The sequence below is a fragment of the Planococcus citri genome, chromosome 1 (assembly GCF_950023065.1).
Source record: "Planococcus citri chromosome 1, ihPlaCitr1.1, whole genome shotgun sequence".
NCBI lineage: Eukaryota > Metazoa > Arthropoda > Insecta > Hemiptera > Pseudococcidae > Planococcus > Planococcus citri.
The window spans coordinates 9,212,523-9,224,395 of record NC_088677.1 but is presented as its reverse complement, the minus strand read 5'-3'; the positions used below and the strand labels follow the sequence as shown (position 1 = coordinate 9,224,395).

The window sequence follows — 11,873 nt, the reverse complement described above, 5'->3', positions numbered from 1 at the left end:
TGGGTCATCTAGGGCTCTTGTGTTGATCTTCTTTTCATTTTTCCTTGCTGGTATTCTTGTTGTTTCCATTCTCATTACTCCTTGAACAAAATGATGGTCAGTGCCTATTTCTAGGCCTCTGTATGTTCTTACATCCAAGAATTTCTTTGCGGCATTTTCATTGGCTATGAAATGGTCGATCATTGAGCTTTGTCCTCTTGTATTGCTCCATGTCATCTTGTGATCTTTCTTGTGTTGGTAGAATGTGTTCATGATTCTTAATCCGTTGAAAGTGCAAAAATCTATCAGTCTTTTCCCATTTGTATTCATTCCTTCTGTTCCATACATACCAGTTACTGTCTTTACACGCGTATCTCCTACCTGAGCATTCAAGTCTCCTGCTATTACCAATTTGTCTTCTGGATTTACTGCTTGTACTGCCCTCTGTAGTTGCTCGATAGAACTCTTCGCTTTGTTCCTCTCTTCCCTCTTCTGGTGCATATACTCCGACTATTGTAAGAAAGTCTTTTTTCAACCTCATCCTTGCTGATACAATTCTTTCATGCCATATGTAGTATGAGTCGATGTTTTCGCGGTGTTTATTATGTATGTGTAACATCACTCCGCCTGCAGCTCTGGTTTTCTTGTCGACTCCACTGTAGATAACGATGTAATTTCCAGATTCGATTGTTCCACTTCCTTTCTTCTTTGTTTCAGACATCACGGCAAAGTCTATATTTCTGCTGCTTAGAATTCCGTTTATTTCTGCTTCCTTGGCTGCATATCCTCTTACATTCCAGTTTCCGAATTTGTATTTCCTTTCGTTAGCGTGCGTTTTTATTTTAACCGGGGGTTCACCTCCGCCTGGGATCCCATAGTTCCATCCGTTTCCTGTTGTTTGTGAGTTTTGAGTAAGGTTGATTTTCGTCTGACTTGGTTACCAGCCATGCCAGATATATCACGGTGATAGGGCTGCTATCTAGGCCTCCGCGCTTGCCTGGTCCTCTTTTAGTCGCCTTTTACGACAGGCAGAGGGTACCATAAGGATATTCTTGACCCGTCCCTACACGGGGACCAATCAATTTGCAAAATCATAAAATATTAAGAATTTGATGGACATGAGATTGAAACGAAAACTCTAAAACTGGACAAAAACTGAAACTGAAATGAAGGAACTGAAATTAAAACTAAAAGTGAAACTGAAATGAAATGAGCAAAAAATAGGTAGATAATAATGTAGGTAGATATTTCAAGAGGTAAAAAGTGTTTTTCAAAAGTTGGTTCATTTTTAAATTTTTTGGTTCCAATCTTTTAGAATTTGTAATTTGAATGTTGAGTTCCAAATGTCTCAACTTTTCGCGTAAATTCTTATTTTTCTTTCTTGGGGGGAGGGGGGGGGGTCGTTCGGCATGTCTCTGGCCCATTCGAATTTAGAACTTGGAAGAAGAAAGAAAACAGAAAAAAATTCAGTAATGGAAAACTGAAATTAAAATTGATATGACCAGAACTGAAAACTGAAAACTGAAAAGTGAAAACTGATAAATGAAAACTGAAAGTACTGAAACCGATTTTTATTTTTTGGTAGTTCATTTTTTTTCCAATAAATTTCTAAAATGATAAAATATGCATTACGAATTTGATGGGAATTGGAGTGAAATGAAAACGAAAACTGTACAAAAAACTGAAACTGAAATGAAATGAGCAAAAAATTGGTAGATATTTCAAGAGGTAAAAAGTGTTTTTTCAAAAGTTTGTTCATTTTTTTGGTTCCAAACTTTTAGAATTTGAATGTTGAGTTTTTAAAAATGTAAATTTTGAAAACGAAAAGCAAACAGAGAAACAGACCTGAGCGAAGGAAGAGCGAAAGCTTGTTTTGAGAAGTATAGGTACATAAAATTGTAAAACTAAAAAACAGCGTTCTTTACTTTTTTTTCTGGTGAAAAATGTATTTCGTTTGGTACATATAAACATTTTGATTATATTTCAATGATAGTTTTTTTTTTTTTTTAATTCAATTTGAATTTTGAAACAAAAACACAGAGCCCTAAGCCAAACCAGGGCAGAAGCTTTCAAAAGTTTATTTCGAGAATTATTGAATTTGGTACTTACTTACTTACTTGCCTAATAATTACAAAACAATGTTGTTTTGTGACGAGTCAAATTATTTTTTTTATGTCCACATTCCTGATTCCACCAGGGATGGAAAGCTGAAAGTTGAAACTTTTGGCTTTAGCTTTTAGCTTTCAAAAATCCCAAACGTCCTCAGCTTTCAGCTTTTCAAATTTTTTTAAATGAGGCGAATTGAAACTTGAAAGGAAAATGGAAACTCGCAATCACAACGAAAAAAAAACAGGGTTGTGAGTACATGTTCAAAACAAAAATGTTTTAAAATGAAAAACCAAACAAAACAGTGTTTTAAACCAAAAAAAAACCGTTTTTTTTGTTTTAAACGTGTTTTTTCAACTCCAATTTCCTAAAAAAAAACACGTTTTGTAAGTTTTGTTTCAGTTTCTTGTTGAAAAAGAAGTGGAATTGAATGAACTGTATTTTTATTTTATAGATTTTCATTTTTCTTCTGATTTTGTGTTTTGATTAAAATTTTTCAATATTTCTTGAATCTTGTAGATAACTATTTAATGTCGTCACATCTTGAAAATTGATGACTAAATTTTATTAAAATGAGCAAAACTGAAATTTAAGTCCTGAGAAAAGCAAAACTGATTTTGGTAGCTCGTCGTTCCTAATAAATTTCCAAAAGGCAAAATTTGACGAGGAAGAAAAGTGGAATTAAAACTGAGAAGCTGAAACGAGCAAACCTGAAAAATGAAACTGAAAATAGTGAAAGTGAAATTTGAATACTTCATTTTTTCCATTGAATTTCCAAAATATTGCGAATTCGGTGGAAAAAAAGTGGAACTATAATAATTACTGCAAGTAAAAACTGAAACCGAAAAAAGCAAAACTGATACTTGAAAACTGATAAAAGCAAAACTGATTTTTGGTAGTTCATTTTTTCCAATAAATTTCCAGAATCATAAAATATTACGAATTTGATGGGCATGAAATTGAAACGAAATTTAAAACTGGACAAAAACTGAAACTGAAATGAAGGAACTGAAATTAAAACTAACAGTGAAAGTGAAATGAAACGAGCAAAAAATATGTGGATAATATTGTAGATATTTCAAAAGGTAAAAAGAAATACTAAAAAGTGTTTTTCAGAAGTTGGTTCATTTTTCAATTTTTTGGTTCCAAACTTTTAGAATTTGAAATTATTGAATGTTGAGTTTTTAAAAATTTAAATTTTGAATACCTACGGAAAGCAAACAGACCTGCGTGATGGAAGGGCAAAATCTTATTTTGAGATTGAGAAGTAGGTATATAAAATTGTTTTTGTTTAAATTTTAATAATTGTTTTTTTTTGAAAATTCAATTTGAAAAAAAGAACGCAGAGGCTCAAGCCAAGCTAGGGCAGAAGCTTTCAAAAATTCATTTCAAAATTATCGAATTAGTCATTAGGTGCCTAATAATTAATAAGAAACAATGTTGTTTTGTTATGAGTCAAATTGTTTTACTCCACAGTCCACACTCCACAGCCAACCAGGGATGGAAAGCAACGAAAGCTAGCTGAAAGCTAAAAGCTAAAAGCTGAGGAAGTTTGGGATTTTTGAAAGCTAAAAGCTTTATTCATTCAGCTTTCGCTTTCTTTCAGCCTTTTTAAAAATTCATTTTGGTTCGGTGAGTTTCTGTTTGAGACTTTGAGTTCTTTTTTGATTTTCAGTTTTGACTTTTCTTTTGACTTTGACATCACTTTTCTCTAGTTTCAGTTTTCTTTTCTTTTCTCGTGTTTTTTTTTTCGTTGTGAATGTTAGTTTCCATTTTTCTTTCTATTTACCTCATTTTAAAAAATTTGAAAAGCTGAGAAACTAGAAAGTGAGGAAGTTTCAGACTTTCAGTTTGGAAAAAAAATAAAAAATGTACCACGATGCTAGCGCGCTCTAGGGAACGCCGTCCATCAAAGTCCAGATGACGTCATATACCAAAACCGAATAACTCACTTTGAAAGATTCGAACCGAACTTCGAAACGACTGATAAGTCCGCAAATTGCGTATTGATAAGAAAAATAAATCATAAAAATACGCTTTTAATTCAACTATTGACCAGTTTCCTTCGAAATTAACTCAAAGTAATGCTCATTATTTAATCTAGACCTTACATATTATGTCCCAATTATACAAAAACTACTTGAAGTTATTAGAACGTTGGCCCTTAGAACCGACTAAAAAAGGACGGTAAGTCGATCACGTTGATTTCACCTCATCACCGCTGAATTTCATCATAACATCTCTCTAACCTTACTCTATAATATTCCGCAGAGACCTCGCCGAATACTTACGAGCCGAAGTCAAAGAAGGTTTCCGCAACGGTCAAGTCATCGGTGACGCTAAAGCTTGCGAAAAAAACTACGAAAGTCTGAAACGTCTGGCCGACGACCACTACAAAAATCAGTACCCTCGAAGCGCGCAATTCAGCAGCAGTAGTTTGAGCGCCGACAGTTGTAAAATCCTGCTCGCCAATGAAAACCTCTCGCCGGTACCTGGCACTTGGATTAGAAACTTGTGGAAGGATTTTAGAGGATGGCAGAAGAGCAAATAGCTCGTTCGTCTCGTTATCCGGTTCCAATCGTGTTCGAGGTCGCACTTCCGGTCATGTACCTGTCATGGTCGATAAAGTAGTCGACTTCATGCAGCCAGAGAAATGCCAGCTTATCGTAGACATGACTTTTGGAGCCGGAGGCCATACTCGTAAACTGCTAGAGAAATCCTCGACCGTACGTATCGTTTGCTTGGATCGAGATCCCGTAGCTTTCTCGTACGCTCAAAAGCTCCAGCTCGAGTACCCCGATCAAGTATTACCGCTTCATGGTAAATTCAGCGATCTACCTAGCCTGCTGGAAGCTCACAACATCGGTCAAAACTCCATCGACGCGATGCTCTTCGATTTCGGAAGCTCTTCTATGCAGTTCGACGATCCTAACCGAGGGTTCGCATTGAGTAAAGACGGTCCTCTAGATATGCGAATGAATACCTCGGAAGAAGACAGCGTTACAGCAGCCGATGTCTTGGCCCATGCTTCCGAACGTGATTTACACAAGATACTGAAAATCTACGGCGAAGAACCGCAAGCTAAACAGATAGCTAAAGCTTTGGTCGAAACTCGTACATCGTACGGTTGCCTAAGGAAGACATCCCAGTTAAAGGATCTGGTCGAACAAACGTTACAGAACCAAATACGATTAGATAAGCTGGGTAGATACGCTCATGTCTCCACCAGAGTATTCCAAGCTCTGAGGATATTCGTGAATAACGAAATGAACGAGATTAATTACGCGATGATCGTAGCTCAGAGATACCTGAAACTGGGCGGTGTTATGGTTACGTTATCGTTTCATTCGCTAGAGGATACGATAGTTAAACGACACGTTACCGGAAACGTTTCGGAAAACGCTGCTAACGAGTTACCGATGAGGTTGTACAGTTTTAGTTTAACGTTTCCTCAAGAATCGCTCGAACCGAAGGCTAAAACGTGCTGGCGTCAGATTAATAAACACGTGATTACTCCAGATGATCTGGAGATCGCGTCGAATCCGAGGAGTAGATCGGCCAAGCTGAGGGCTTGTGTTAAAATTAGATGAGTCGAGGTGTTAGCTTAACGTAGAATATTCATCATCAGTGTTAATAAAGTCTTGCGACTTGGTACATTGTTGTTTTTTTTTTCTTTTAGATCAGTACGTTGAGCAGGTTGGATCAATTCCAGGTTTTCAGTCTAATATTACTCGAGAATAAAATGAAATACGAGTTGATCAGGTTTTTATTATGCTCTATCGCAGTCCACGTAGAAAAGGGACGATACTCGAAATCCATTTTGGGTTCATTGGTTTTCCTCGTGTGTTACCAAACTTGAAGAATATCTCAGACGAAAACGTTTCAAACTAAATTCACTCGAGCTTGGTATTCTGAACTTGACTTAACGTTGAACTGGCCTGTGCTCGAAAGTTTTTTGGGTCCAAATTTTTCGAAATGGGTCGATGGAGGAGTAAGAGGAATGAAAACGGTCAGAACGTCAACATTTATCTTGTACTAATTGAAAGAAAATTATAAGTTCATACGTAAATAACATTTGGTTACTATTTTTTTTTTTCTTTTTTTTTACAGATTCAAAAATGAATTTTTATTACACATTTTGAAGGGGAAAAAATAATGCTGATAATATCGATACCTAATTGAATAATTTGCGAAAGTATACGATTTGTTATTCTTTTTCTAGTGTCTATACCTACTATTTGTATATTTTCAGGGTTACGATTACAGAGCCCTGCCATTTGTTAAAATTGTCAGTCTAGCTTTCTGCCAAAAATAGAAAACAATCTCACTTTTTGCCAAAATTGCCAAATTGTTTGGTTTCTGGTCGAAAATTATTTTCCTATGAGGTCCCCGAAAAATTCCAAAAAGTTCTCATTAAAAAAAAAAAAAAAAAAAACATCCAATTTTACCAAAAAATTCCAAATTATAATTTATTTTGTAAAACTAATTGCCAAAAAGTGCTGCTTTTTGTTGAGACTGGCGAGTTTTACTCTTTGCTAAAAATTCAATAGAATCGTCACAAATTCTCATTATTATTATTTTTTTTTTGCAAAAAAATTCCAAAAAGTTTTACTTTTATTTCAATGTTTGAAAGTTTGCTTTTTTCCAAAAATTGCCATAAATTAAATGCTATCTTAGCAATTTAAAAGTATCGCTTTTTTACTTGAAATTGCGAAAATTCACCGAAAAGTGTCGTTTTATTACGTAAAAAAAAAATGTAAAAAAGTCTCGCTATTTGAAAAAAGACTATTTTTTGCTAATAATTCCCAAAAATTGTTGCTTTTTGCCAACATTGTCAAATTTTTGCCTTTTGAAAAAATGCTTACTTTTTAGCAAAAATTCAATAGAATTGTCACTAATTCTCATTTTAGTTTTTGTTGCAAAATATTCCAAAAAGTCTTACTTTTTTCCAATGTTAAAAAGTTTACTTTTTGTCAAAAATTGCTATAAATTCCATCTTTTTAGCAATTGAAAAGTATCGCTTTTTTAATTAAAATTGTGAAAAATCACCAAAAAATGTCGTTTTTTTAAGTAAAAAAAAAAAAAAAAAAAAATGTAAAAAAGTCTCGCTGTTTGAAAAAATAAAATTTTTTGACAATAATTATCAAAAATTGTTCCTTTTTGCCAACATCGTCAAATTTTTGCGTTTTGAAGACGTTCTCACTTTTTAACAAAAAAACTGAAGATTTTCTGTTTTTTTTTTTTTTGCTCTCTTGGATTCTTGCTAAAATTTTCAAAGTCTCATTTTTTGCCAAATAATATTGATATTAAAAAATTCTCGTTTTTTAACAAAATTGTCAAAGTTTGTCGTTTTTTTTTTGCAAAACGTTCCAAAAAGTATCACTTTTTTTCAATAAAAATCACTTAGATACTTTGATTGAATCATTGAAATTGTCAGTTTTGCGTTTTTATTGTCAAAAAGTATCAAAGTCTCGCGATTTTACCAAAAAATCTAATAATACTGAAGTCTCTATTTTTGAACAAAGATTTTCCAAAAATTGTCACAAATGCAGTTTTTTTTACTTTTTTTGCAAAAAATTTCAAAAAAAAGTTACTTTTTTCCAAAATTATCCAATAATTTTGTTTAATGCCAGAATTTATTTTTTTTTTTTGTTTTTTTTTGTTTTGGGTGTTTATAATTACACGATTATTACACCCGTGGCTAGAAGGGTTTAGATTTGGTTTATTAGGTTGGTGCTTTTATGTCACGTTTTTTTGAAAAATATCTCCAAGTTTTCCAAAAAGTTCAAAAATCTTGCTTTTTGCCCAAAATTAGCAAAAAATCTCGTTTCTTGTCAGAAATTAAAATTGTCACAGATGTTTGTTTTTTTGCAAAAAAAATGCTAAAAGTTCTACTTATTTTCAAAAATTATTTCAAGATTTTATTATTTTACGTTTTTTTTGAAAAACATCTCCAAGTTTTCCAAAATTAGCCAAAAATCTCGTTTTTTGTCAAAAATTGAAATGGTTACAAAAATGTTTGTTTTTTTGCAAAAAAAATTCTTAAAATTCTACTTATTTTCAAAAATTATTCTAAGATTTTATTATTTTACGTTTTTTTGAAAAACATCTCCAAGTTTTCCAAAAAAGTCCAAAAATTTTGCTTTTTGCCCAAAATTGGCAAAAAATTTCGTTTTGCGTCAGATAAATTAAATTTTTGTTCACAAATGTTTGTTTTTTTTTCAAAAAAAAAAATCTAAAAGTTCTACTTATTTTCAAAAATGATTCGAAGATTTTATTATTTGCTTGAAATTGTCAGGTTTTTTCATATAAATTTTCAAAGTCTTACTTTTTTCCAAAAATTGTCCAAAAATCTTGTTTTTTGCCAAAAATTGTCTCAAAAATGTTCGTTTTTTTTTTTTTTTTTGAAAAAAACACTTGAAAATCTTATTTTTTTCAGGTATAGAAAACTGCTAAAAATTTGTCTTTTTTTGTACTTACTTACCTAAAAAAGTAAAATGTATCACTTTTTATTAAAAAAAAAAAATCGCAAAAATTATACTCAATTTGTTTTTCCAAAAATTCCAAAAAATTGCTGCTTTTTGCTGATAATTGTAAAATTTTTATTTTTTGCTTTTTGAAAAATTTGTTGTTTTTTGGAAAAATTGCCAAAGATTTTCACTTTTTTCAAACTACAAAACCTTTGGTTTTTTGCCAGAAATTGCAAAAAAGTCACTTTTTTTGACTTTTTTGCCTGTAGGTATTCAAAAAATTTGACTTTTTGATAAAAATCGTGAAAGATTCGCATTTTCAAGAAAATTAACTTACTAAGAATTGTCGCTGTTTTTTGCAAAAATTTCCAAAAAAGTGTAATTTTTTTAAATAGTTGTCTAGGTTGAAAAAAGTGGAACTGAAATTTGAGTTTATTTTTTTCATTAAATTTTCAACATAATTATTAAGTATTTTATATGAAAAAATGAATGGAATTCAAACTGAACCTGTTTAATAAAGACTAAAACTGAAATGAAGAAATTGAAACTTAAACTGAAATTAAAATGAGCAAAAGTGAAATTGAAAACTAAAACTAAAAACTGAAACTAAAAAAAGTGAGAGTGAAATTTGAGTAGTTTATTTTTTCCAATAAATATATTTCCAAAATATTACGAATTTGATTAGAAAAAAAAAAATGGATGAACTAAAACCAACGTTTCCTTATATGGGTTCTCGTTAGTTTTCTTTAGATATTTCTTCGTATGTCTTCGATGCCATGCTGGCTCGACTCAAAGCTTCGTTAATCGATTGAGAAATCGCACCTTTCCAACGTTTCCTTATGGATTCTCGTCAAAATAATTGGTTTGATTTATATGGATCCACGATTTCGTTAGAATTATGGCCACTTCTTTAGTTCTTTGCCTATAGACAATCTTCGTATCGAGACGTCGTGACATAATCATTGCTCTTGATTAGAGCTTCGACAAAATCCATACCGCCAGGAATTGGGATACCATACCGCACGTGGTTCTCGCATTTTCAATGAGAATGTAATCGGTGAAATTTTTCGCGAATGTGGCTATATAGTTGTTTCGTGTTTTGTATTTTGGATATTTTATCTCCTTCGTTGGATCCGTTAATAATATACTCATCTTGTGCCATAAATTCCCTTGTAGCGTAAAAAGTTCTAAAGCGTCGTCTACGTTTTTGGCCCGAACCAATTCTTCCACCAAATACACTACTTGCAAATCGTCTTTATCGCTTGACCACGTCGACGGTACAACGATACAGAGTGAGGTGAGTTGCTTCCAAAGTTCTTTAAATTGTGATTTAATTTCTTCGAGTTTTGACGCTTTTTCCACATCTGTAGCTGGGGGTTTCTTTTTAGGGTCTCATTTTGTGCATAGGTAAATATTTGTGAGCTGTTTCAAGATGTTAAGGAGCTCCGTTTTTGAGTTAATTCTTATTGTCTTTTCGCGTCTGCCCACACCAAGTTAGTAATAGTCCAGAAGGGAAGTAGCTTCATGGATGTATGTAGGCATAAAGCACACTGATACATTTTGGCGACTATTCCTAATCCTGCCCAAAAATTTAAAAATGGATTAACATTCAATAGTCAGGTAGTAATAAGGAGTAAAAAATATGAGTGTGCATGTTGTACACCGTGAATAAACTTACATATTTATCGTCTTGTTTTTTCATTTCATCTGCACATGTCTTATATTCATCAGAGACACTTGGCTTGCACACATTAGATTCATCTCTGACACTTTGTTTTCAACCAGGATGTCATGCATTGCATCTATTACGAATGGATACAATGCATGACATCCTAGTTGAGAACAAAGTGTCAGAGATGAATTTAACGTGTGCAAGCCATTTGTCTCTGATGGGCGATAAGCAGGAGAAAACAATTATTACTCGGGAAATGAATGAGGTACGTAACTGATTATGGCACTTTTAAAACCCAACTTACCACGGCGAATTCGCTAAAGAATTTGTACTTCTGTTCGAAAAAAGTAGGTAACTTATGAAAGTAATTCATGGGCTATCTCTGTTATAGGTATGTATCTAATGATCTGAAACAATTTCGACAGAGATATGCGCGATTCAATCAGATATAAGTACCTACTTATCAAACATACGTAGAAAAAAAAATTCGAAAAATGGTCACAAATTCTCATTACCTACTTACTTTTTAGCAAAATTTTTGTAAAAATGATGGCTATTGATTGCGGTATGCCCAATTTTGGATAAAAAGGTCGGGGGTGAAAAATTTTGATAGTTCTCGACGTTTTGTGCTCAAACTAGATGATTCCCGGTGTGTCAGTTTTTATATACCTATATACATGTATTTTATTCATTTATGTATAAGTTTCAGCACTTCTCAGCGTGATGGTGAATGGTGATTTTTACATTTTATGACCTGGAACTTGTTCTAATTGATCAAATAAGATCAAACTTGAAGAATAGGGTTCTTTTAGGACCTAGAATTGACCCCCGCAGTTTGAAGGGTCAAAGTTGAAAATTACAGGAAGGTCATTTTTTTGGAAGGGCATAATATGACCCCAAATAGATGAAGAGGGTCCAAAATCATACCATGGGTCAGTACCCCCATTGTGATCACCATATCCCAATTTCAGCTCCCTAGGTCATACCCACTCTGATTAAGGTGGGAAAACCCTATTTGACCCCAGTTTTTGACCCCTCCCCCCACTTGTAAAATTGATCTAGAAGGTCAATATTTTCAGCATACAATGGGAGGGTGCCACATGAGTGATTATTGCAGGTTTCAACCTTCCAACCCTATTTGACCTCTCTCCAGGGTCAAAATAGTGGATTTTTGGTCTATTTTACATGTTTTTCAATTTTTCAGACAGCCTACAGCCCCTCCAAATTGATCTAGAGGGTCCAGATTCTCACAGTACATTGGGAGGATGTACCCGAAATGCCTTTTGCATGTTTCAACCTTCCAACCCCATTTTTACAAAAAGGTCATTTTTTTGTAGGGTCATAATATGACCCCAAATGGATGAAAAGGATCCAAAATCATACCATTGGTCAGTACACCCATTGTGATCAACATATCCCAATTTCAGCTTCCTAGGTCATACTTACCCTGATTAAGGTGGGAAAACCCCATTTGACCCCAGTTTTTGACCCCCCCCCCCTCACCTGTAAAATTGATCTAGAAGGTCCACATTTTCAGCATACAATGGGAGGGTGCCCCATGAGTGATTATTGCAGGTTTCAACCTTCCAACCCTATTTGACCTCTCTCCAGGGTCAAAAAAGTTGATTTTTGGTCTATTTTACATG

The 11,873-nt window shown here is 33.4% G+C and overlaps 1 protein-coding gene and 1 long non-coding RNA gene across 2 annotated transcripts; one reads left to right on the top strand and one right to left on the bottom strand.

Moving 5' to 3' along the window:
* The first annotated feature begins 4,409 nt into the window (after positions 1-4,409).
* Positions 4,410-5,739, top strand: LOC135846940 (probable methyltransferase-like protein 15 homolog). The gene has a single exon (XM_065366307.1). The coding sequence runs from the start codon at positions 4,557-4,559 to the stop codon at positions 5,673-5,675; it is 1,119 nt and encodes a 372-aa protein (XP_065222379.1). The 5' UTR covers positions 4,410-4,556; the 3' UTR covers positions 5,676-5,739.
* Positions 5,740-9,171: 3,432 nt separating this feature from the next.
* Positions 9,172-10,998, bottom strand: LOC135846933 (uncharacterized). The gene is made up of 2 exons (XR_010559047.1): positions 10,234-10,998; positions 9,172-10,134 (listed from the first exon to the last, which is right to left on the bottom strand). It is a non-coding gene; the product is annotated as an uncharacterized LOC135846933 (long non-coding RNA).
* Between the last annotated feature and the right edge of the window lie 875 nt (positions 10,999-11,873).